This window comes from Psammomys obesus, unplaced genomic scaffold (genome assembly GCF_907164565.1).
Source record: "Psammomys obesus unplaced genomic scaffold, mPsaObe1.curated_primary_1811, whole genome shotgun sequence".
Taxonomy (NCBI): Eukaryota; Metazoa; Chordata; class Mammalia; order Rodentia; family Muridae; genus Psammomys; species Psammomys obesus.
The window spans coordinates 25665310-25689731 of NW_026596095.1; the positions used below are offsets into that span (position 1 = coordinate 25665310).

The 24422-nt window shown below is 45.3% G+C and overlaps 1 protein-coding gene across 3 annotated transcripts in view; it reads left to right on the plus strand.

The window, feature by feature from the left end:
* The first annotated feature begins 8168 nt into the window (after positions 1-8168).
* Positions 8169-24422, plus strand: part of Tspan5 (tetraspanin 5) — a 165253-nt gene continuing 148999 nt past the window's right edge. Inside the window, exon 1 of one of the 3 annotated variants that reach the window (XM_055628039.1) lies at positions 8169-8543. In XM_055628039.1, coding sequence (XP_055484014.1) covers positions 8463-8543 — 81 coding nt within the window. In that variant the 5' untranslated portion in view covers positions 8169-8462. The remainder of the gene's footprint in view (positions 8544-24422) is intronic. The other 2 variants (XM_055628038.1, XM_055628037.1) reach the window with 2 other exon arrangements.

Sequence of the window (24422 nt, forward strand, 5' to 3'; positions counted from 1 at the left end):
TGCTCCAGGATGTACTGGGCAATGAGGACAGGTTTTTAGTTGAAAATCATAGTCTGAAAAAGGAACTGGAAGTTGTTCCCCATTCTGAAGAAGGGTTTTTGGGCACTGACAAATGGAAGAGTTAACAAACAAGATTTTTCTCTGCACAGTAAGACCAAGCATATTATTTATTAATGGAAAAATATGCCAAAGTATCCGCAATAGTTTTCTTTGTACAGTTTCCGTGAAAGATCCTTTAAAGGTGTCTTCTAAATATTAGAAAATGAGGATGTCTTATTTTCCTCGTTAGGGTGAAGCTTTTAAAGTTCATGTTGTATTGATTAGGATGTTTTGGTCTAAGCTGCAGAAAGAGCCTTTAACTAAATCAGTCAGAAAGGAAATCCACTGGAAAGAAACAGGCTAGCTTATGGGGGTGGTGGGAGGGCAGGGGAACCAGGAAGACTCTGAAGGCCCAGAGGGCAGCCTCAGGCCTGCCCAAAGGGCTCTAGGAAGAGGTACAGTGGTGCCTGGTGTTCTGGGAACTTGTGTCCCATGCCTCCTATGGATACGGTGGGACCTGTCTCTCAGATTCTCATAGGTCCAGCTGTTTCCAAAGCGAGAAGAAATTGAGGGACTATTACTAAAAGAAAATGGAATAGCAGAATTAAAAAAAAAAAATCAGTGACCTCTTTGCTGTATTTGAATTTGTTATCAAATTCTAATGCTTTTTTTTTCTTATTTTATTTTCTCAGGCCCATGTTGGCATCTACATGGTTGTCATGGCTCCAGAGTGAAGACCAGTGGATATCTGTGGGAATGGGTGCTTTCCTTCCATCGTGTGGGCCCTAGGTCCAGGTAGTCAGGTTTATATCAAATACTCCTCCACCTGCGGAACCTCCCCAGCCAAAGTTATCATTTTAAAGTGTAACAACCATGCCCTATGTAAGATTTTTAATCATGTTTCCCTCTTTTTTATCTTCTTATTGGGACTCTGAAAACTCATCTTCTTAAGTGAGTATGTATGGGACACGGGACCAGAGGGCCATAGTGGTGGAATAATCCTGGCGGAAGTAAGATTTTGCTTACTCTTCAGTGGAAAAGAAGGCACGATAGTCATGGATCATAATTGAAACGTTGTTTAATTTTATATGGTGGTTTGTTAGGAGAAATGTTTTAGGTTGACTCCATTTGTAAAGCATTTGAGGTGGGGTGATCATGGTTTTCATCAGGGTTCTTTGCTTTGCAAATCTGAGATACTCACTTCTAAAGCCAGGGTGAGAAAATGGGCTAGAATAATTCTATGTGAAGAATTTGTAAAGCTCAGGCATGGAGCCCTGTGGAAAGTCTTAGAGGGAACTCTTTCAGAGAGCAAAATTTGTGTGCCTTTGGGCTTCCCACAATGACAGGGGAGGCTTTGCTCTCTCTTCATTTAGCTCCTTCTTTCTGTAGAGGAAGCTCTAGTTCCCTCCTACAAACGCCTGGAAACATTGTCTCCAACTGAACTGCAGTCAGGGATACCCTGGTTTTTGAATCCCAACTGGAGAAAGAGAGAGTCTGTGGCTGACCTAGTTTGCATTCATCCTGCCAGGTTTTTGTGAGGGCCAGGTCCACACACAGCTCTTGGCACTGTGAAAATCTGAGAGAAAGGAAGGGGTGTGAGCTGTTAGGTCCCTTGAGAAGTTCCCTGTGTTTGCTGAGCAGAGAGAAACTGGTGTAAGAAAGAGGATAGCATGGAGAGATGTGGGAGGACATTGGTGGTGATCCTAGAAGCTGAAGGATGGATGAGAAACTTGTCCTAACTGGTTCCTCTGTTGCTGTGATAATGCACTGACCAATACCAACTTAAGGGAGAAAGGGTTTGTTTCATTTTGTAACTCCTGGGTCATAGTATCTCACCGAGGGAAGTCAGATGGAGCTCAAGATAAGAACCTGGGGGCAGGAACTAAAGCATGGACTACCATGGAGGAAAGCTCACTGGATTGCCCTCTCTGGTTTGCTCAGCCTGCTGTCTTACAGAACCCAGAACCATCTGCCCAGGGTTTCCACCACCCACAGCTGGCTAGACTTCCCACATCGATCACTAATCAAGAAGATGTTCCACAAACATTCCCATGGGCCAGGTCGACAGACTCTCACCTGAGGTTTCATCTTCTCAGACGATCCCAGTCTGTGTCAAGCTGACAAAACCTAACCCGCACAGGACCTCAAAAGGAAAACGATCATGTCACGGGGCGAGATTCAGATGTGTAGAAACGGCAGCTTCTCTCCAAGTGTCATAACCAACAACAGGAAGTTCTGTGGTAGAGTGTCCTTCAAGACTGGGGAAATCAGTCATGCAATGTAGTGTGAGAGCCCAGGTTCTTTCATTTTTCATCTCTTTCTGTTGTCTTTGATTTTTTTTTTTTATCACCAGGAAACTGGTGTCATATACCGCATAGTGGGGTTCAAGGGCGACGTGATGTCGCTTCTTAGATACAGGAAGATTCCCAGAAAGTTCTCCTTACCCCATGTAGCAGAGAGAAAAGAAAGCGAGGCCCTCCACACTGGCAATCACTGAGGTTCTAGGCAAATGAAGCAATGGCAGGTAATTAGCAGTATGGGCTACAAGGTTGAGAGTGGGAAATTCAGAGCTTAGGAAAAGAAAGAGGCCTCAGTGAAGGGGTTAGAGAGGAGGGAGGCAGGAATATGGGCAGGGAGAGAGAAACCAGATGGAGGCTGGCAGGCAAGCTTGCTCAATGCAGTGTCTTCATTAGAAATGCCATTGCCATATCTTACTGTACATCAGGCAAATATTAGGACATGCTTTACCTATTTTCACGGCCATAAAAAGAAAACCCGTTAGCTTTTCAGTAATTAAACTTAATCATTTTTCAGCCTCAGAATTACAAATGAGATGGTTGTAACAAAAATCCCTGAGATCGCCTCTCTCCTCAAAGTAAGCCAGAATTTATTGGATTGTGATGGAGTTGTGTGAAATATGATTGCTTATGTATGTATGTCTTTATTTATAATTTGCTTTCTAGTTATAAAAGCAATATAGTTATATTTCCTTAAAAGTTGGAGCTCAGAAACATGTGGAATTAAGTGATCTAGAATTCCACAGCGTTGGTGGGCGTCACTGTGCCTGGAGGTTCCTAAAGATGGGATTGTGCCTAGGGGGGAGAAAGCCCAGTTTTAAGAGAAATCAAAAGGGAAGTGGTTATGTCTTCAGGAGGGGAGCATGTACCTGGGTGACTAGGCAGGTGCCTCATTATTTTGCTGAGGATTATATTTTATGTCATAAGTTTGTTTCTTCTTGGGTACTAGCTGTCTGTGTAAGATATCACGGGCCTCTAGGTTTCAGACTGGATGTTCTGGGCCTGCTCATCAAAGTGTGCGATTCTCTGCACCTGTGTCATGATCCCTTCAGGCACCCGCTTCTAGGCCTTATTACGGTGAGAGTTTCTGCTCGTAAGCAGTGGTGGCCTTAGTCTGAGTGGACCTGCTCAGCGGCAAACGTAGCCTCACTCTGAGGGTGGAATGATTCAGCACAGCCATCAGGCAAAACCGTGTCCCATACCCAACATTTTATATATGATGGTGAACAATGTTGCAGAGTATATCACATACATGGTACAAGAAAATGATAAACCAATCTGTCATATGTGACAAAATTTAGAAAACAAGGACGTCTGTAAAAATAAAACAGGTCTCATTCGCACCGATATTCTTGGGTCTCCTAGTTCACTTTCACTATCACACTTTCATTTTCTACCATAGACAGTGTGCTGGTTGGTATTTGTCAACTTGGAAATCTCAACTGAGGATTGCCTGCATCAGATAGGGCTGTAAGCAAGCCTGGGGAGCATTTTCTTGATTCATGATTATATGGGGGAGGAGGGGTGTTGTCCATATCACTGTGGTGGTACCACTCCTGGGCATGAGGGCCTCAGGTATACCAGAAAACTGATTAAGCGGACCACGGGGAGCAAGGCAGTAAGGACATTCCTCTGTGGCTTCTGCTTCAGTTTCTATTTCCAGGTTCCTGTCTTGGCTTCCCTCACTGATGGAATGTAACTCATAAGCCAAATAAGCCCTTTCCTCCCTCAGTTGCTTTTGGTCATGGTGTTTTATCAGAGCAACAGAAAGCAAACTAAGATGGATTGCCTACACGCCAAGCAAATAGGTGCACACATGTTTGCCAACATAGCTGTTATTCTACAACATGGGAACCTACTGTGTATGTTGCTATGCGCCTTACTTTTTGTCGTTTAACAATATTCCTTAGAGATAATTCCCTATACTGTGCCTTTAAACATTATAGTTTGCCAGTACACTGGCATACTCTTTAAATCATCATCCTTAATGGCTATAAAAATTGAGCAAATGATTTATCGAATTCTTTAATACATATTTACCAACCACCTACAGAGCACCGGTGATTCTTAGATAAGAGGAGATAAGCTGCACCATGAAAGGAGTCATGGCAGAGTGGAGAAGACAGCCAGGTAAACAAGTAATTACAAGCTGTTGCTAAGTGCCAGTATGGAAAAACACAGGGGCGCTGAAAGAACAAAGGACGAGGCCTCCGAGGACTTTAAACAAAAGTGTTGAGGGATAAGTGAATTAAGTTGGCTCATCGACCAAAGGCAAGAAGAGGACTCTAGCCAGAGACTAGAGCACGAGCAAAAGCACAGATACTCAGAAGATCGTTGCAGTCAGGTGACTATGAGGAGTTGGGTACAGCCCCAGCTACTTGATCTAGAAGCTTGTGGTCAAGTGTTCAATATAAATAATGCTACCACCTACAAGTTGCAGTCTATGGCTTTTTCCATATCTTGGAGTATTTGTTTGGCTGTATTCCCAGACATGGGGCTGCTGAGTCAAAAGTGTAATACTTTGGCCTGAGACATAGAGCCGAGACGCCCTCCAAATGGACCACATCTCTCGTATGTTGCAAGTGCATAGACCTTGCAATGTCACCTTTATCATTAAATTATTGTACACTCTTTGATTAGCAGAAAGGTAAATTACTCCAAATATTAATACATTTCTTCTTATGTGTTTTTATTTACTTACTTACTTATTTGTTTGCTTGTTTATTGTTTTGAGACAGGGTTTCTTTGTGTAGCCCTGGCTGGCTTCAAATTCAGAGACACCCCATCCCTGCCTCCCTCCCCGTTTGCCTTCAGAGTTCTGGGATTAAAGGCATGTGCCACAACTCTTGGCTTGTTTATTTTTATTTTTTAAATATAGACATGGGGATTCTACACTTTAATTCTTATGAATCTTTCTTACAATGCAGGTATTTAAATAATACTGTTTATTGCCAATAGCTTTTTCATGTTAGTTATATGCAATGAAAGCTGGACAGATAATATAACTAGTCACATCCACTGATTATTTCCTCTCATTGTTTCTAAGTCAAGGAATATTTATTTTTTTCTTTTTCTTTCTTTTCTTCTCCTCCTCCTCTTATTTATTTATTTATTTAGAGACAAGGCTCCTCTGTGTAGCCCATGTTTTCCTGGAACTCAGAAGTCCACCTGCCTCAGTTTCCTAAGTTCTGGGATTAAAGGCATTCACAACTACCGCCCATCATGAAAAGAATCATTTTATCAAGAACTTTAACAAACATTCTGCTTTTCTGGATTGCTTAAAAATGTTTAATTCATATCTGGGCATGGTGGTACATGTCTTTAGTCCCAGCCCTCAGAGAGGCAGAAGCTGGTAGATCATTGTGAGTTCGAGGCCAGCCTGGTCTACGAGGCAAATCCAGGACAGCCAGGGCTACACAAAAAAACCTTGTCTTGGGGAAAAAAAAAAAAAAATAAAAAAAAAATAAATAAATAAATTAACTCATTAATCTCCACAGAAGTAACATTGGATATATGAAATGCATCAGAACTATTTAACTAGTTTTGTTTGTTTCTTTTGCTTTTTAATGGTTCTCCAAATTGCCAATGAATGATCTGAATTGTGCCTTCTCCATTGATCTTTCTTTTTCTTTTCTTTTTTTGAGAAAGGTTTTCAGGTAGCCCAGTATGGTCTGGAATTTACTAATGTAGCCAAAGGTGACCCTGAACCCCTGATACTCCCGTCCCCACCTCCCAGGTGTCGGTAGTCCAGACAAACACCACCATGGTCTGTTGATGTTTAAGGTTTTATTTTGAGACATGTTTTAGGTTCGTGGTGAAGAAGCAGGAAAACTACACACCATGGCATTTTTAAAAATATGACATTCAAAGGGAAAAAAAAAGCAAAACTATGGTGATATAAAACTTCAGTGTGTGGGGGGAAGGGGCGGGAATGTCTAGGCAGAGCACAGAAGAGTTTTAGGACAGAGAAAATATATGGTATGATGCTCTGATGAGAGCTACATGTCATTAGACATTCATCTAAGCCATAGATATGCAGCATCAGAGGTGGACCCAGATCAAGCTATGGACTTAAGTGATAATTATGTGTCAGTAAAGGTTCACTGCAAATTGCAGCGATTGCAGCAAATGACCCGCATGTTTGAGAAACCACGCATGTGTGAGGTCAGGGGCACTTGTATTACTTGAGGATAAAGCTAAGTCATCAACTGAATTTAATTCTAGGCCTTTTTTGAAATGTGTCATATAGCTTAAGAGAGGCCTTTCCTCTGACTTTCTCCGCCTTCTTCAGCAGCATATCTCTTTATATATAGAAAGAATTACAACAGCATGAGTAGGCTTAGGTAAAGCTTGTCAGTGTTCCCCTGTTAATAAGGAAATCCACTGCAGGAAGAGGACCTGCGTTTGGGCTGGATGTAGGGAAATAAGGCTGTTTCATTCACTGTTAGCCAGTGTCACGGGCTGGAGCGAGTTATATTCCTGGTTCTCCCCTGACTCCTAACTGTGACTCCAAGACAGCCTCAGCCCCTCTGAAGGCCAGTCTAGGCCAGGCCAGGCCAGGCCAGAAAGCGTTCACCGAAAGTAAAAGTAAGCATCTTGCCTTCCCGAAGCTTGACTGAAGCCAGCTTTTGAGCAAAGGCAGAGGGAGTTACTTAGCATAACCTACCATAGGAGACTCTGGACCTCAAGTCCTGCTCTTCCCCCATCCCGAAGTTATCACCTTTGGAGCCTATTAGACATGCAGATGTCTGGGTAATCCTGGATTTTTCTGTCATGGATGTCTGAAGACTGAAACAAATTCCCATAGATGTTGCCACACACTTCTTAGCCGCTCTTCCTTCTCTTCCCACAAGACACTGGTATCCGTTTCCCTGCACTTGTGAAAAGCGCCCTAAAAGTGTAGATCCACAACTGCTGGGTTCGTGTTCACCTGTGCTTCTCAGTTTCTACCCTCTAGTTCTGTCCTTTCCCGGAGGTCAGGAGTGGCCTGCGTCTATAAACCCATCCGGGATTCCCCAGAGGAAGACAGTCCTGTTTCTCCTGGAGCGCTTCCTCCATCAGAAAGCAGTTGTGTTCCTTGGGCGCTATTCCATCAGGGTGGGAACGCGTGCTGTGGAAGTGGATCTGGGTCAGGACTCCTCTGGGCCAGCTCCCCTTCCTCGCCTCCATTTGCAGGATAAGATTCGTTTCTCCAGCCGTTGGGAAGAGCGGGTTAGCCACAGAGGGATTCAGAGTATCCTCTGAGATGCCCACAGCTTGCATCCTCTCCTCATCAACTTCCTAACTCCCCCCTGGAGACCTCAGCAAAACCCGCGCGCGCGACACTCTGCTCAGCTGTTAGGTGTGCAGGAAGAGGTAAGGGTGGTTAGATAGCCAAGGGACCTTGCCCAGGGGTGTGTGCGTGCTGGAAGGTGGGGCGCACCCAGCCCTCGCGCCCCGAAGCCACTCTCTTTTCCGGGGTCCCTCCAGAGCTGCTGGTGGCCAAGGGAAGGAGCCAGCGCTCATCCGCCCCAGTCGGTCCCTCCGCGGCTCCGAATCAGCGCGCTGCGGAGGGCTCCCTCCCCACGGCCATCCCGGCAGCGAGGAGCTCGGGAAGAAGGGGCGGGGAGCGAGGAGGCGAAGCAGAGGGACGCGTGGACCTCGACAGAGGTGGCGCGGCTGCGTCGTGAGGCCGCCTCGCGGGAGCTCCCGAGCGCGAGCCGAGCGCGCGCGCGCGCCCCGCCGACCCAGGCGCCGGGCGGAGCTGCGAGCCGGGGCGGGCGGAGCGAGCGGCGGGCGGAGCGAGCGGTGGGAGGCGCGCGAGCGGGCGGCGGGCAGCGTCTCCGCCGGCATCTGCGCGGCCGCCTCTGCCCGGAGCCCGGGGACCGAGCGCCGGACCCGCCGCCTGGCGCACGGACGCGCGGCTCCCGCTTTGTGCACCGTGCCGGTTCGGCGAGCTTTCCCGGCGGCTTGCAGCCCCCTTCGTCCCGGCGGCCTCAGAGGCCCGCGGCTGGAGGTGCCGGAGCCGCTCGGTCCGCGCGGTTGAGCCCCCGCGTGCCCCGCTTGCTCGCCGGGCTGCTCCGAGCCGCGGTGCTCCGGGGCTCCAAACTCGGGCTGGCGGGGCAAGTGTCTTCATGAACCCAGAGGATGTCCGGGAAGCACTACAAGGGTCCTGAAGTCAGTTGTTGCATCAAATACTTCATTTTTGGCTTCAATGTCATATTTTGGGTAAGTTGGAGCGCTCCCGGGCTTCCGAGTGCTGTGGCGGGTGGGTGGGCGACGGTCCCCCGCCGTGGTCGCTGCCTTTACTTTTCGCCGCCCCCGAGGCGCCTGCCCCAGTTGGGGCGAGAGGCGTCTACCTTCCGCCTCCCCGGCTCGAGCGCGGGGGTGAGCAACACTTCATCCTTTCCAGGACCCGGAGGAGGTGAAAAGAGGAACTGAGCCCGGCGAGGGGCAGCCAGGCCTCAGGGTGGCTTTTTCCTTTTCCTTTTTATTTTTTTTAAGGGGGGGGGGTCGCGAATAGCTTGGGTACGGATGGGAGGACGGCTCGGCAGTTTGAGAAAGGAGCGAGCACACGGATTAGATTTGCTTCCCGTGGGATCTGGATGTTGGGCAGAGCGTGGTGTCATAATGGGGCAGGCTAATCGGGCAGAGCCGACCCCGAGATCCACCTTCCAGCGCCGATCTGATTGGCCGGGGGCTTGGCTCGGTGTTGCCGCGGCTGGTCTGTGCCGTGCTCAGCGTGTATCTCCTTGCACCATCTCGGGCTTTGTGTAGGATGCAGATGCTGTGGTGTGTGGTTCTGTGATGGGCACGTAAATAACACGTCCTGCATGCTCCGCTCCGGCTGTACAGCGTTCCCTTTGCATCATGGACTGGCCAAGTGGGCGTGTGGGGTGGAGGGATTTATTTCCCTGTGTACCCTTGTGGAATAACTAGTCGCCAGTCAACATATGGTTCAGTGTGCGCGTGCCTCACGTCCTCCGTTTTTTAAAGGGGTGACACACAGCGGCCCGGGTTTTAGGAACCCTCGGAGAAATGCAAAGGAGAAGGCGTGTGAGACCTGTTTTCCTGGCAAGGCAGGCGAGCAGCTGCTTGCACACCGGGTTCAAACCGAGCTACGCTTGGCACTGCCTTGTGCCGGGCGCCTATTGTAACCAGGCTGGGACCCTACTCTTTTGTTTTGGTTCTTTTCTGCGACCTCACAAACGTGTTCAGCAGCCAGACAAAGAGTTCTGTAGGACAACGGGGAAAATGGTTGGTTGGTAGGAAGACCGTGTTATTTTTCAACCCACCTCTTTCCGTCTGGACGTCTTCCTTGCTGGCAACCTCTCTCCATGGGAGGGAAAAATGGTGGCGGCCCGTGGGGTATCCCCAAGTTTCTGCGAGGTAAACAAACAATGATCCAGCGGTCTGAATACAGGGCATTTTAATTGGACTTCTTTTATTTGTGGCTGTTGGCTGTAAATATATTCATCTGTGAGAATAGTAAATATTCTTTATGTTCTCCACCCCCCCCCCCCACGTACCAGGTCATTTTATTTTCTATCAGAGTGGCCATGTGTGTTTTGTGAAAGGAAATGGACTTTGTGTCATCTGTCTTCAGGACTGGACCACATTGTTGAGGGGGCGTGGGAATAAATACCATATCCAGCCATTCACGGGCAGTTTCTGTTTTTTTGTGTTATTGCTAGTATGTTTTCGTGGGAGCCTTACCCCCCACCACCCCCAAATAGAGCAAGAGGAAATGATTTTCTTTTTTTGCTTCTCTGCTGGACCCTTTCTGGAAATGTTTAAAAGTGGTGGGTAGGCATATTTCCCAGTGAGGTATTCTGATAGCATTCAGCTATGAGAGGCAAGGGCCCTCGAATGGGGCTGCAGGGGTGGTGAGTGCAGGCCTCCTCATTCTGCTTGAACACTTCCAAAAGTTGCACATTTCAGCTACCAGGCAACAAAAAGCACCCACGGGCTTTCTCTGCCGTTTCATAGCAGAGAGTGAAAAGGAAATAAAAAGGATTGGGGACTGTTTCCCTGGCAGTTTGGTGTAATTTTGTAGAGAGCACAAAGGCAAATTTAGCCCTGTCTCTGGATTAGGCTGCAGCAAAACCCCTGAACTGTGGAGAGCTTCCACAAAATTGCGGATTGCTTGCACGGAGAGTTCCAGAATAGAGCCCACATCTCGCCTGATTTTGAAGGTATTCCTGTGGGTGGTAGGTAGTTTTTCGGCAAGCCAGCCAACAGACTGAGGCCGGAAAATTGAAAGAGCATCACTGGGCGGCATTGCTAAGTAGGTGACTACTTAAGGGAACCCTTCAGGCCCCCTGTCCTCTCAGAGCCAAGGCCCACCTTTAGGACTTTTTCTACCTCGCATTTAAATGCCCCATTTTATCAGGACCAGTGGACGCTAGCAGCAATCAGCAGGAAAACCCCCATGTGATAATTAGAGCAATCCACACTGAAATGTTAGTGACTGGAGATCTGACATAGTTGTGAAAACTTGCCCACTTCTATTGCCTTCAGCCACCAACCTGCCTGCGGTTGCCAGAAATAGCAGTCAATGCTTTGGCTGTACGGTTCTGAAGGAGAAATTGCTAACGGAGGCCACGGGCTCCTAATCTTTCATTTTCACATTGACATGTAGACTGGATTTGAAATTCATTGAAGACATTTGAAAGTAATAGTTCTTGTAAAATAAAAGCGGACATACAGTGGCAGCCGTGACAGCCCGGATCTCTTGCTAATCAGCTCTTTGGCTGCGTTAGTCAGTTAACTGCCCTGGGCCCTCGTTACTCAGCTATTAAAATGAAGAATTTGGTCGAGTTGTGAGGACCTTTCTGTTTCTGACAAAGGATTTGTTGAGTTCTAATATGCCGGGGTAGATGAAATGTGAGGGATGAGAATGGATGAGCAGTGGTCTGTGATGGAAAAAGCGTGAACTGGGAGACTTGCCTACTTATAGACTGCCCTTTACTAAGACTTGATCAAAGACTGATTTGTTTGTCATTTCTTCCTCAGTGATTCTTTCACTTGAAAAAATACCTTCCACTGAGTTTTCTTTGCTTGTTGAGTTACTGGCATGACACACATGTTTCCCTATCTGCACCGTGAATCTCAAATGCAGCCCTCTGAGTCATTAGCTGTATTTTTATTATTAGAATTGCAGCTTCGTGTGTAAAATCCTAACCCTTTTATGTAACAGTTGTGATATTGTGAGCAGCAGAGCCAGCATCTTGTACAGATTCCTTTCTTGTTAGTTATTGCAGGGTGGTGGGGAAAACCTTGTTTTTCTTGCTCTGCTTTGGGAGAAGTCAAACCAGCAGGAATTTATTTTATTGAGGGTGTCATCATAGGAAGATGTTTCTCGGAAACACTGACTTGTCTCTGGGGCGAAGGAGAGAGAAGGGTGTTTGTTTTAAGGTCAGCCCTTTGGGGAGTTGATCCCTCTGTCCCATCACTAACCACTGTAGATGTTTTTTGTTCTGGACCTTGACAGTCAAGTGTTTCTCAGATAGTAAATGAATGTCAACATCCTGGTTATTTATTGCTGCATAACAAGCCCTCAAACTTTAGTAGTTCGAAACAAAACCCAATTCTTAGCATGCGTAGTTCTCTGCTTTGACTACTCACAGGGATAATTCTAACCTGGGGCCTCTGTGCAGTTGCTGTGAGCTGTGGCTGCAGTTTTTTGATGTCTCTTTTGGGTGGGGAGTCCAGGCTGGTGCTCCCCTGTGACTAGCAGGTGATGCCTATTGAGGGTTCAGCTGTGGCTGTTGGCTAAAGCCCATGCATTCTTCTGTCTCTGAGCCCTGAAGCAGCTTTCAGGCAGTTTAACTGTACCCATTTGGAACATCAGTAAAAACTATCATAGAGTCTGCTCAGTTTCATCTTTGGATAGGGAAGAGTCAAGGTTGCTTTGTAGAAGCTTATGTGGTAGACTGGCTAGTTTTCTGTCAACTTGACACAAGCTAGACATCTGAAAGGAGAGCAACTCAAATGAGAGCATGTCTCCATAAGAACTGACTGAAGGGTATTTTCTTAGTTATTGATGTGAGAGGGCCCAGTTCACTGTGCGTGGTGCTATTCGTGGGCTGGTGCTACTGGGTTCTATAAGAAAGCAGACTGAGCAAGCCATGATGAACAAGTAAGCAGCACCCCTCCATAGTCTCTGCATCAGATCCTGCCTCCAGGTTCCTGCCCTCTTTGAGTTCCTGCCTTCACTGCTTTTGGTGATGAACTGTTCTATGCAACTGTATATAAAATGCCTCCCCACCCCCACCCCCAAGTTGCTTTTGGTCATGGTGTTTTTATCACAGCAATAATAAGCCAGACTAAGACATGTAGATTTCAGCCATTGTTGGAAAATGACTTTATTAGAAAAAGTTGACTGTATTGGTCAACAGAAGCCTTGAGTTAGACCACTTACTATTTTGTTCTTCATGCTGTCCAAGGACCAAAACAGCTATGGGCTGTTTGAAGCCAAATGCCTCTTCGGTGTGCTTTCGAATATTACTTTGTGTTGCAAGTGGTAGTTTACCCAGAGTAGATGGCAGAATGTTGCATATAGTTTGTTTCCACAGGGCTTAAGTTCCAGGAGGAGGGAGATTCAAGGAGTCCTGGGTGGCAGGGTGGGCCATCAAGTTGGATGTCTTATCTTATGATTCAGTGTAAATTGCAAGATGTTCTGGAATGATGGTACATCAGCAGTTTATAAGTCATAATTTTTGTTTTAATTTGCTAGACATCTGTTAGCTTCGATGGCAACCATATGGGAGTCTAAATTGCCTTTTGAATTACAGGGAGATGGTAGGAAGAGAGCTAAATGTGGCTACGGAAGTGTCTTGTGAGAGAAGTGTAGGAAAGGTGCGTGGACCCCAGAGGGGAAGGGCAAGATGCACCATCTTGCCTATTCCGGCGGTTCACTCTGGGGCTGATGCATTCTCAGCGGAAGGTGTTCCTGGCGGTTGAAATGGAGCCAGAGGCAAAAGGTGAACACCAGGTAACATCCCGGCCTGTATAAAGTTGCAACTGGGAGCTCATTTAATTGGATCACTCCGGCCTAACGCTCAGATTGGCACGTGATTCCTTTTGAAAGGTGAAAGTGGTGTGCTCTTTTGGTTTCTACGTGGGGTCTTGCTATTTAACCCAGTATGGTCTCCAATTCTGGCTCATATGATGCTCCTTCCTTAGTTTGATGAGTAGCTAGGGCAATAAACAACACAAGCCGCTGTGCCTAGAACCGTGCGCATTTGAGAAGCCCACAGCTTTACAATCGTGATGTCCTTTTTAAAAGCCTGTGAAGGCATCTCACAAAAACATATGGTGATATTTTTTTGTGACCAATAAAGAAATTGGAGCACAGAGATGTGAAATGGCTTCTGCGGTGTTGGAGCACTTGCAGGGTTCACTTTGGGAGTGTTAAGTCTATTCTGTAGCCATAGCCCCACTTTCTCAGTCTGAAACTTATTTTAGAAGATGCTTGTTATTCTAAAATTAAACATCAAGTAAGTCATTTACATCTGTTCATAATTGAAAAGTGATAAAGTTTTTGCATATGCCACAATTAACACCACCCACAAGCCCAAAAAAGTTTAGGATGAAATGTTCTTAAAGAGTATGCTAGGATAATAAATTATTATATAGTCTTGAAAAATTCATAAATGACAATTAGAGTATTAATGAGGGTATTTTTGAGTCACGTGTTTGTTTCCACACATAATACTGACTGCCTTAAAATGACCAACTTCAGAATCTGATTTATTCAATATGGAATAATAAGGGTCTCCTGTGTGGAGGCCATTTCCCAATCATTTCCTTAAGCCCAGTGTGTCATATGTTGTCTGAAACACGTAGGTATCTAATAAATGCTGTTGAACGAATGAATTTCAGAATGTCTCCCGCAACAGGCAACCAACTTCTAAGGGAAGTCTGTCTTTGGAACATTTGGTTAGAGAGTTGCATCTGTCTTCAAACCAGACATAATGTCTCTCTGAAAATTTCAACCTCTCAATTTACTGTTGATTTTTCTTTCTCTCTTTTCTTAGATTTATTTATTTATTATGTATGTATGCAGAGTTCTGCCTGCATTTAGGCTGCAGGCCAGAAGAGGGCACCAGATCTTATTATCTAATGGTTGGGAGCCACCGTGTAGTTGCCGAGAATTGAACTCAGGACCTTTGGAAAAGCAGCCAGTGCTCCTAACCTCAGAGCCATCTCTCCAGCCTTGATTTTTCTTTTTCTTTTTTTTTTTCAATTAAAAAGTATATTTTAAAAAAAATGTGTATTTGCCTGCATGTCTGACTGTCTTGCTGTCTGCCTGCCTGCTTGCCACAGAGGGTGTTGGATCCCGCGGAACTAGAGTTACAGATGGTTGTGACCCACCATGTGGGGGCCAGTGCTCTGAAACACAGAGCCTTCTCTTCGGCTTTAATTTAAAAACATATCTTAAACCCATAGAAAAATAACAAGTGATAACGTTTTATATTTAAAAAATGCTATTCATGTATTTTTAAGTTTTACATGGCCGGGCATGGTGGCGCATGCCTTTAATCCCAGCACTTGAGAGGCAGAGGCAGGCAGATCGCTGAGTTTGAGGCCAGCCTGGTCTATAAAGTAAGTCCAGGACAGCTCTGTTACACAGAGAAACCCTGTCTAGAAAAACCAAAACCAAACCAAACCAAACCAAACCAAACCAAAACAAAACAAAACAAAACAAAACAAAACAAAACCTGTCTAGAAAAACCAAAACCAAACCAAACCAAACCAAACCAAACCAAACCAAAACAAACCAAAACAAAACAAAAACAAAAAGAAAAAAAGTTTTCCAACTTGTTTTTAACATGGTTAAAGACAAAGTTGTCCACCCGTCAGCTCACACAAACACAGTATGAATTTTGTCTTGAAGGGTATTCTCCTTGACAGCTGCAGTACCACCTTTATCAAAGCTAGGAAATTACACCTTTTTACCTCCCAGATTTTGGGTCTTGTTGACTCTCCCAATCTCAGTAATGCCAATTAAAGCAAAGGAATTCAGGGCGGAATGATGCGGCATGTCTGGTTATCTGCTAAGCCTTTATTCCTTTACTATCGGGATCCTCGTACATCAGAAGATTGTAAACCGATGGCGAGGCTGGCTGCTTTCAGAGGTGGGGGTTGCCTTCGGGCTCCTCAAGCTTAGCTTCCGGCTGTGTGTCCTGAGAGGCAGAGTGCAGCAGGGATGTGGGGCTTCCCTGGCCTCTCCTCAGGTGCCAGTGATTTTGCTTAAGATGTTGTCTGCCAAGCTTTTCTACTCATGTAGCTACTTCATCGCTTTGTTAATGTATCACTATTTTTTGGCAAGTCCCTTTAAAGCTGTAGAATAGCCCATTTCACCTTGAACATATCAGCTAACTAATGTATATCAGTAACATTTTATGGCTTCCTCTTTTCTGTGTTTCAACAGGGAGCCCAAATTAACTCCAGGTCCTCCTTGTGTCTCAAGGACATGCTATGCTCTGGCCTTGACACAGGCTCTGGTCATGATGCACCGCCCAAGGTCTCATTTGCATGCACTTTCCTTAACATTGGGAGCAGGATGGAACACATTTTCTACCAGAGGGCTGCTACCTGTGAGCTCTCCCCTTCTACACAGAGCTGGGGGTCTTCAGCTGGAAGCCACCACTGTGCAGATTTGCCTTGGAAGAAGTTACTGTCACATCAGAAGTGTTTCGCACCTCATCTGAAAGGCTGGGGAACTGCATTTGCGGAGCCGCTATCCTGTATTAAATGAGATTGTGCATGTGAAAGCACTTGGTGAGAGGCAGGTCTCTCATTGCAAACATTAGTCATTAACCCAGGCTAAACTGCAACCGTGTCCCAACAGCCAAGGAATGTCGTTGGCTCAGGTTGAATTTCTCAAGGGTTAAATCGTCCATCTTTTTTTTTTCAAGAGAACTTCTGCTAAGTCTGTCCACCCAGTGTAGACGCTAATCTCTGAAGCCTTAACCTTTATAATAACAGTTTCAGTTTGGACCTGATATTGCATAGACCATCTCCTGCTTAAGTGGTTATTCTGGCCCAGTGCTTTTCCAACTTAGCAGCGTCCCTTAGGAGCTGCGAGAGCGCTGTACATGGGGGAGCTGAGAGGCCTTTCGCTTCTCCAGAGAAGCTTGGCTGTTAGTTTTATTGGTTTGGAATTCCATCAAGTGTTTTGCTTGGAGGAGGGGGAGGGAGAGAAAGGAAGATGTGAAGGAGGGGAGGGAGAGAGAGGTATAGTCTTCTATCACTCTGACAAAATACTTGAGATAACTGACTTGGGAGGATGAAAGGTTTCTGGTTCACAGTTTCAGAGGTCCGTGGTTCTGTGTTCCTCTTGCTTTTGGAATGAAGCACAATGCATTATCATGACAGGACTGTGTAGAGGAAGAAGCTAGTCATGCCACGGTAGATGAGATATAGAAAGAGCAGAGAAAGGTCATGGTCCCAGGAACCCTTCCAAGGTTATGCCTCCAATGACCTGACTTCCTCCAGAGAAGCCCCCATTTAAAGGCCCCACCTCTCCTTAGTAGGGCCAGAAACTGGCCTCTAAGGCTTTCATACTTGATTTGGTAAGGACCACACACACATAGCAAAGGATTCCTGTTTAAATTAGAAAAGGAGAAGGAGGAGAAGGAAGAAGAAGAGGAGAAATCACCACGGCCTTTAGAAGGCCATGGGATCATCTTTCTAGTCAAGGAAGCCAAGGTATGTTTCAAAAAATTGATGCTGGGTCTGGGGTCGTAGCAACTGTGGACTTCTTGCTCAGTACACACAGGGTCCTGGCTCCTAGCTCCTTCACTGTCACAGATCAAAATGGTAGTCGGGTAGTGGACGGTTGGACGACAGGAAGGTAAGTAAATAATGTAAAGAAGTTAAGCATAGCGCTTCTATGGAATCTCCCTTTCAGTGTTCATCACGGGTGTTAGGAAATGACGAGTTACAATTTTACCCCCTTTGGACACACTGGCACGCTAGAAAACCTCAGTCTTTTCACTGGGGGTATGTGGTTCAGTAGGTCCAGACGGGATATAATTGATAGAGTTAAGTGTTGTATTAAAAAAAAAAAAAAAAAAAAAAAAAAAAAAAAAAAAGAAGAAGGTCTCACAGACAGCTCTCATACCCAGGCTGTGCTTTATTTTTTCGGGTTGGGGAGATGTGTCTTGACCCTCTCTTCCGAGTTTGAAGGAGACAGATGGGTGGTGCAAGCATGAGCAAAGGGTGATTGATTGACTGTACCGGCACAGGAAGCTGCTATTATTCACTTACTGGGATAAAAAATGTAGCCCATTTAATCCCGCAAGGAATTTCTTATTAATCCAAAAGTGCCAGTTTATTTTTAAACCCAAGGTCCCTAAAAACAAAATGAGAGTGTGTCTTAAAAGAGAGTGTGTGCCAACAGACAGGGCTGTAGAGGGTAGAGCAGGCAGGAAGAACTCTCCACCCGTCTGTGGGATCTGCCTAGTAACTACAGATGGTGAGGTGATTGCCACACATTGTCCTCTCTCCAGAGCACCAGCCTCCTGCCCACAGCAGCTCTTCCTGCCAGCCATTGTGTCCTGGGCTGCCTGAGCCTGGAGATAGCACTCTCCTGAGAGGGAGGCAAGTCGAGGTAAGGCCAGTGTGATGACAATGCAGAGACGACAATGCTACAGGCCCGCCCCCCCATCAAGTTCAGCAGGGACAGGTGGCGGCCAAAGCAAGCCTGGACGACAAACAGGATATCTCACTTTTCTTTACAGTGATGTTCAGTATATAATATCCAAAGCACTTTGTAGAGATATTTTGAAAAAGTTGAAATTTTGAATAAAAATTTCCATTCTCTGAGACATTTCAGCGGGGCTAGACCCTCTGAATAGAAAACAAAATAAAAGCAAATGGAAACAACAATAAAGCCAGAGCGCCATCCAAACCCTCTGGCTGTCCCCGTGATACTATCTGTATGTGCATAAGGGATTGCTGGTTAGGAATTGTAAGGTGTAATTTAAAACTGTGTGGTCACCAACCTTGTTAACAGAGCAGTCTGAGGCATGGGTGGCAGGACAGTTTGCCACCCTCACTGCAGGCATAGTGATACTCGGCCACCTCCCAGCAACTGTTTACTGTTTAGATGCGGATTGTACGACATAGGCTCCTCTACTTGTCCGCCGGTTTTTTTCTAAATTACACTTGGCACCAAGGCTTGAATTTCTAAAAATCTGGAGGGAACAGCTGGCGCTCTAATAAATATTCAGGCCAGCTATTTTAATGCTCTGTACTCAATTAAGTAGTCCTAATAAAAGAGAAGCACTTGCCTTAGGCATTTCTCAAAGTATAATGTTTTGCTTCTAACAAAAAGTTTCTCCCAGTGTGAATATTTCTCCCGAGCAACCTTAAAACTTCGTTGTGCCCAGTAGGTCTTTTACCCATTCATGATGAGGTTCAGTCCTGAAGTCTGCACCTCCATGGCCCGTATCGTTAACTGACAGGGACCTTAGGCCATTCATTCACTTTCTAGGAACATTCTTGGTTTTTGTTTTCTGAGATGGTCTTCTGTGTTCTGACTGGCCTTGAACTCACGCTCCTTCGGCCTCAGCCTCCCACAGGCTGAGGTTACTGGCATGTGCCACCACATCCAGCTTGGGAGAACGATTTACATGACAAAGCTTGGACACAGTAACCCACTGTGGACCCCGGCTTAGGCATCCTGTATTTTGTGGTGTCTGCTGTTAAGAGTTTGGGCTTCTATAAGACTCCCTGTGCTTTGCCCAGGGTTTGGCCAAGCATCTTAGATTCTGCTTCGCTCTCCTGCTGGATGGAGTCTTTCAGAGGACATCTATGGTAGACTCCCATCCTGTTCCCTCTCTTCAATAGCTTCCCGTATCTATTCTATTTGCCCTTCTGAATGAGATTTAAGTATCCTCCCTAGAGTCCTCCATGGACCAGGAGAGGACAGGAACTCCACAAGGAGACCAACAGAGACAACAAATCTGGTCCCAGGGGGTCCTGCAGAGACTGATGCACCAACCAATGACCATGCATGAGGAGAACCTAGACAGTCTGTTCAGATGTAGCCCATAGGCAGCTCAGTCTTCAAGTGGGTTCCGTGGTAAGGGGAGCAGGGGCTATCTCTAACATGGACTCTGTTGCCTGCTCTTTGATCACTTCTGCCTGGTGGGGCAGGCTTGCCAGACCACTGAGGAAGAGGATGCAAGCAGTCCTGATAAGACTTGATTGCTTAGGGTTAGATGGTAGGGGAGGAGGCCTCCTCCTTTCTGAGGAATAGGGGAGGAGGAATAGGGAGGAAGAAGGAAGGGACCAGGAGGAGATGAGGGAGGGAGATAGGGAGGGATGTAAAGTGAATAAATTACAAAAAAAAAAAAAAAAAAAAAAAAAAAAAAGAGTTTGGGCTTCAAGAATGTGTCAATTTTTACTCTACTTCATTCCAGCATTAGGATCTTAGGTGAACTATCTACTTGGTGGCTCAGTCTTTTCTTCCTTTGAAATATGGCATATTTAGTAGTAGCTTAATATTATTTTTAGTGCTAGGACCTGTGTTTGAATGTAGGACTTCACACTTGCTAAGCAAACAAGCAAGCAAGCATCTTACCATCAAGGTACACTCCCAGCCATATAATTAATATCCCCCTTTCCCCCTGTTTTTGGGACATAGTCTCAATGTGTATTTCTGGCTGGTCTGGAACTTACTGTGTAGACCATGCTGGAGATCTGCCTGCCTCTGCCTCCTGAGTGCTGGGATTAAAGGGGTGCAACACCACTGGTTAATTAACATTCTTAACAAGATCATTAAAACCTAGAATCTATCTCAGTCATGAGGATGAGAGGAAAGATGTGTGTAAGCTGCCTGGAATGTTCTATCCACATTAACAGTTACTACTGTTTTTTCCAACACCATCTTGTCTTTTTGATGGCTTTCCATCCCTTCTTCAGAACCATTAAGATAATTGTACATTGTAACACACACACACACACACACACACACACACACACACATGGTCTCTTTAATGTTCTGTCTGCATAAGTGTATTCTCAGCATAACTAAATCAAAATAGATTTAGCAAATGCTCACCCTGTATTTTCTTTGTACTGTCCTGGATAGCACAAACATCTTATCACAAAGACCAGGCCATGCATTCGTAGCTGTTGTTTAATTTATTCCTCACTTTCCTTAGCCAGTGCATTTTTTTACTTTCTTATTGCTGTGAGCAAGTACCTGCGTGAGGCAAATAAAGGGAGAGAGATCTATTCCGGTTCACAGTGCCGAAATAGGGGGAAGGCACGGCTTGTTTTTTTTGGCTGGGTGATCATATGGCTAGAACTCCTCACTCTTTGATAGACCGAGATGCAGAGAAAGTAGAGGGCTGGCTCCTGTGTTTTGTCGGTTATCCAGTCAAGTCGGCAACGAAGACAAGCCAGCATACCTGGTTTTAGTGACACTTCATTTTCTTTGCAAAACCACACCGCCCCACGTTAGAATTCTGTACCAGGAAGTCTGGTTTCGGAAGCTCAGCTCTGGTACTAAGCCTGACATGTGGTATGAGGGTGAAGGCTGGGAAGTAGAAGTACTTTATTAGTGTCTGCTAAACTTGCTATTCTAAAGCTCTCTAGGTGGCCAACTATAGTTTCAGCTCTTCACTGTAATGTAAACACTGCCTATCAGTGCCGTGTATTATTCTCTATATATTTTTGATACATTCTTCAGGTCATAAAAATGAAAATCCTGTCAGTGATAGCCATGACTTGTGAGTTTCCCTTTGGATGTCCTTTCAGAAGATGCCCAGCTAGGATTTTGGCCTGCAGCACCTGGGTCACTGATAGACAGGACCACTCATCTCAGCAAATGAGCAGAATAACTGACTGGCTTCTTCTCTGGTGCATAAATGGGATGTGCTGTGTACTTGTGTCTCAGAATAGCCACCTGACACAGAAGGTTCCAGCCATCGTAGCTCAGCACAGTCTTCCTTCTGGCTGGGCTTTCTGACCTGGAAGACAAGGTCAGGGCTTGCAAGACAGAAGGCATGAAGAACCTTCTTGGTGCTAGTTTTTAAACTCAATGTTATTTGGGGTTTTGATTGCCTCTACCTCCCTTTCCCCCCCCCCCTAGGTAGGAGAGAAAGAAGGTTAGAACGGATAGGGTACGTAGACATCTTTATACTTAGTTCTGGCTGGTTAGAACCAGCAGCCTTCATCTTTCTCCTTCCATCTCCTCGAAGCATCCCACTTCTTCCTCCCTCCCGCCCTCTTTCCCTGAGCATCTGGTGAAGAGTCCCTGACTTTTTCTCTCTCTGGGCTCTGGTATCTATCCCTTCTCAGAATTAAACTAACTGCAGCTGGCAAAGACCACGCCCCTCTCTGAGCCACATGAGGCAGTTAGCTGTTTACATAACATAACTGAGTTTTAAAAGAAACCAAAACTTCCACTACAGAACTCTGCCACTGGTCCCCATGTTGAAGGTCTGCTGGAGCCTCAGCTCCTCACCCCCGGAGTCCCCATCATCCCAGGTGTAAGCTGCAAGGGCAGTGGTAGCAAGCAAGTAGCATGGCCTTGGATAAACTCTTTCGTCTTTGAGGTCTTTCAGGTGTGTGCATATCCTGTGGAACTCTTGTAACCAATCCTTGGATTTGGTAGTCGGGAAAGGGCCCAGATGCAGCTTGTGCCTTGAGCAACCTTCCACTCCATGCTTCCAGTCTGCAGAGGACATTTGAGTCACAAGGATCAGTCCATTTCAAGCTTGTTCTTTCCTGTTAAATCAGTTCTGTGCTTAAACACTAAACACGCTATTTAAAAGGGAAACATTTAAAAATATCTCTACTCAGAAACACACAATGACAATAATATGGCTTATTAACTTCTAGGTAGCTGTTGGAAACTGCTGGCAGGCCGAGCTCCAGGCTTTTTTTTTCTTTGTTACAGTGAAGGTTAACAGGTGTAAACGTATTTGGCATTTTGGCATCAAATGAAGAATTTCTCCTTGACTAGAACAAAGAATTTAAAGGGAGTTGAAAGAAAATAACTTACCGATACAAGGTTATTTACTGCTGTGGTTTGAAATAACCTGCTCTGGATCCCCACATCTCTAGGAATCTTACTTTGGGAAGACCCCTGTTTAAGCAGTTTGCAAGGCCATATGTATTTATGAGCTGAAAGTCACCATCTGTGGAGGTGCTGTGGTTGCAGGATGTGTTTACACGTTGTGTTTTGTGTTCTGAGTGCTGGGCATGGGAGCAGAAGTGCCCTCTAGTTCTGAAAACCCGTGAACCCCATGGCCACTGAGTAATTATAGTTCAGGCACACAAAGGAAAATAATTTGGGGATGTATCTCATAGATTCACAGGAGGCTAACACCTTAAACACTTTGGAAGTCCATCTTATAAGGCTCCGCCCTCTCCTTTTCCATCTTACTGTTGTCAGCTTGGCAATGAGTCTTGTTATTTGATGCATTTTTAAACAAAATGTTTTCTATTGTGAAAGCGCCACAAAAACATGGATAGAATTTTGAAGGAAGGATGCTCATCATCCTTTCATCTGATAGTTTCATCTGATTCAACTATATCAGATGAAAACTTCCGCCCTAATGTTAAGAGTAGCAAACAAATGCACAAAACCTACCAGCCTTCCTTCCTTCCTTCCTTCCTTCCTTCCTTCCTTCCATCCATCCAACTAACCAACTAAACAGCCAGGCAGCCAGCCAGCCAGACATCTTATAGTTTCTAGTCATCCCGTGAGGCTATGACCTTAGCAAACCAAGGTCCCTCAACTTTGAAGTGGAGACTGTTCATCACCACCCGTTAAGCATGTGCTTTGACCTTTCCAGTGTCCTCCTCCTTAGGATAACATCTAGAATAAGTGTTTTTAATGCACAGAGCAATACCTTGTGAATAAACACTGGTTTCACTCAACCAGGAAGAGGGGGGTGGGGAAGTAAAATCAATAAGCCTCCCGCAGGCGCTTGAAAAAGTGCGCACTTTTAAAAGAAGGAATTGCCAGTGATAAGGAACTTGGCAAAACGAAAGCTCCTATCTCCTCATTTTCTGCATTTTTGACTCTCATGTTCTGTGCAGAACGCTGTAGCGAGGATGTCCTGATTATCTGTTCTGTTGGTGGTGCCCCACTTAGCCAAGGAAGGGCAGCCGCCACCCCCATGACAGCTCAAGGAGAACAGCTCTGCAGCCTCCTTAGTTTGTGAATGTCATAGCAGGAGTCCTAAGGAAAATGGGGTTTCTGTGGCTCCAGCTCCTTTTGCTTCGCTTGTTGGTTTCTGAGAGAATAAATTGAATGAAGAGCTGTCTAGATGATCTAACTGTATGTGGCATTTTTTTTTCCTCGAGTCTGCAGAATTTAATAATTCTTGGTATTCTTGCTGTATGCTTTTAAATTGCTAGCTGGTGAGGGTTTGAAACAACTGTGTAAAAGTTTGAAATAGTGTTTTACTTATTTTTCCTTAAGATGAATCAATATTTTTTTGAAACAAATGGAAGGCACCAAAATAATACGGAAAGCTCATTTCTATGAAATATATTTGTATATATTCAGTTTCAATATAGATATGAATCATCAATGGATGTTAAATGCCAATTTAAATCCTTAGGCTGTTTTAAACAAAGATAGTTACTGTCTTTGAAAGGTGATGGCCTGAGTTACTGTTCTCTGACCTCTTAAGTATTTTCATTCATATTAGAATACAACTTCAAACTATATGGGACTGTTTGTTTATTTGCTTGAGACAGCTAGTCCAGGCTAGCCTAAGACTTCTCCAGTGTTGAAATTGTAGGCATGAGCTTCGAGACCTGATGAAGTGAAACCTTTTGAAGTTCAAAATAGGGTCTAGAGATCAGCTTCAATATTTACAGTACACGCAGAAAGAACACTGTTGTGTTTCTGATTTGTAGATGGGACTAGAAAATAAACCCTGACCCTGACCTGAGATTATTGCAGCACAGCTGGGAACAACGCTCATGTCAAACATTACTACTCAGCACCTTTCCAAGCACAGTTTTAGTTTTAAAGACCTTCCTCTCCCTTCTCGTGCACCCTTCTTTCTCTGGCTTTTAACTCCAGAATCAAGGAGACAGAGAAATTTCTTAAGGGACTCTAAA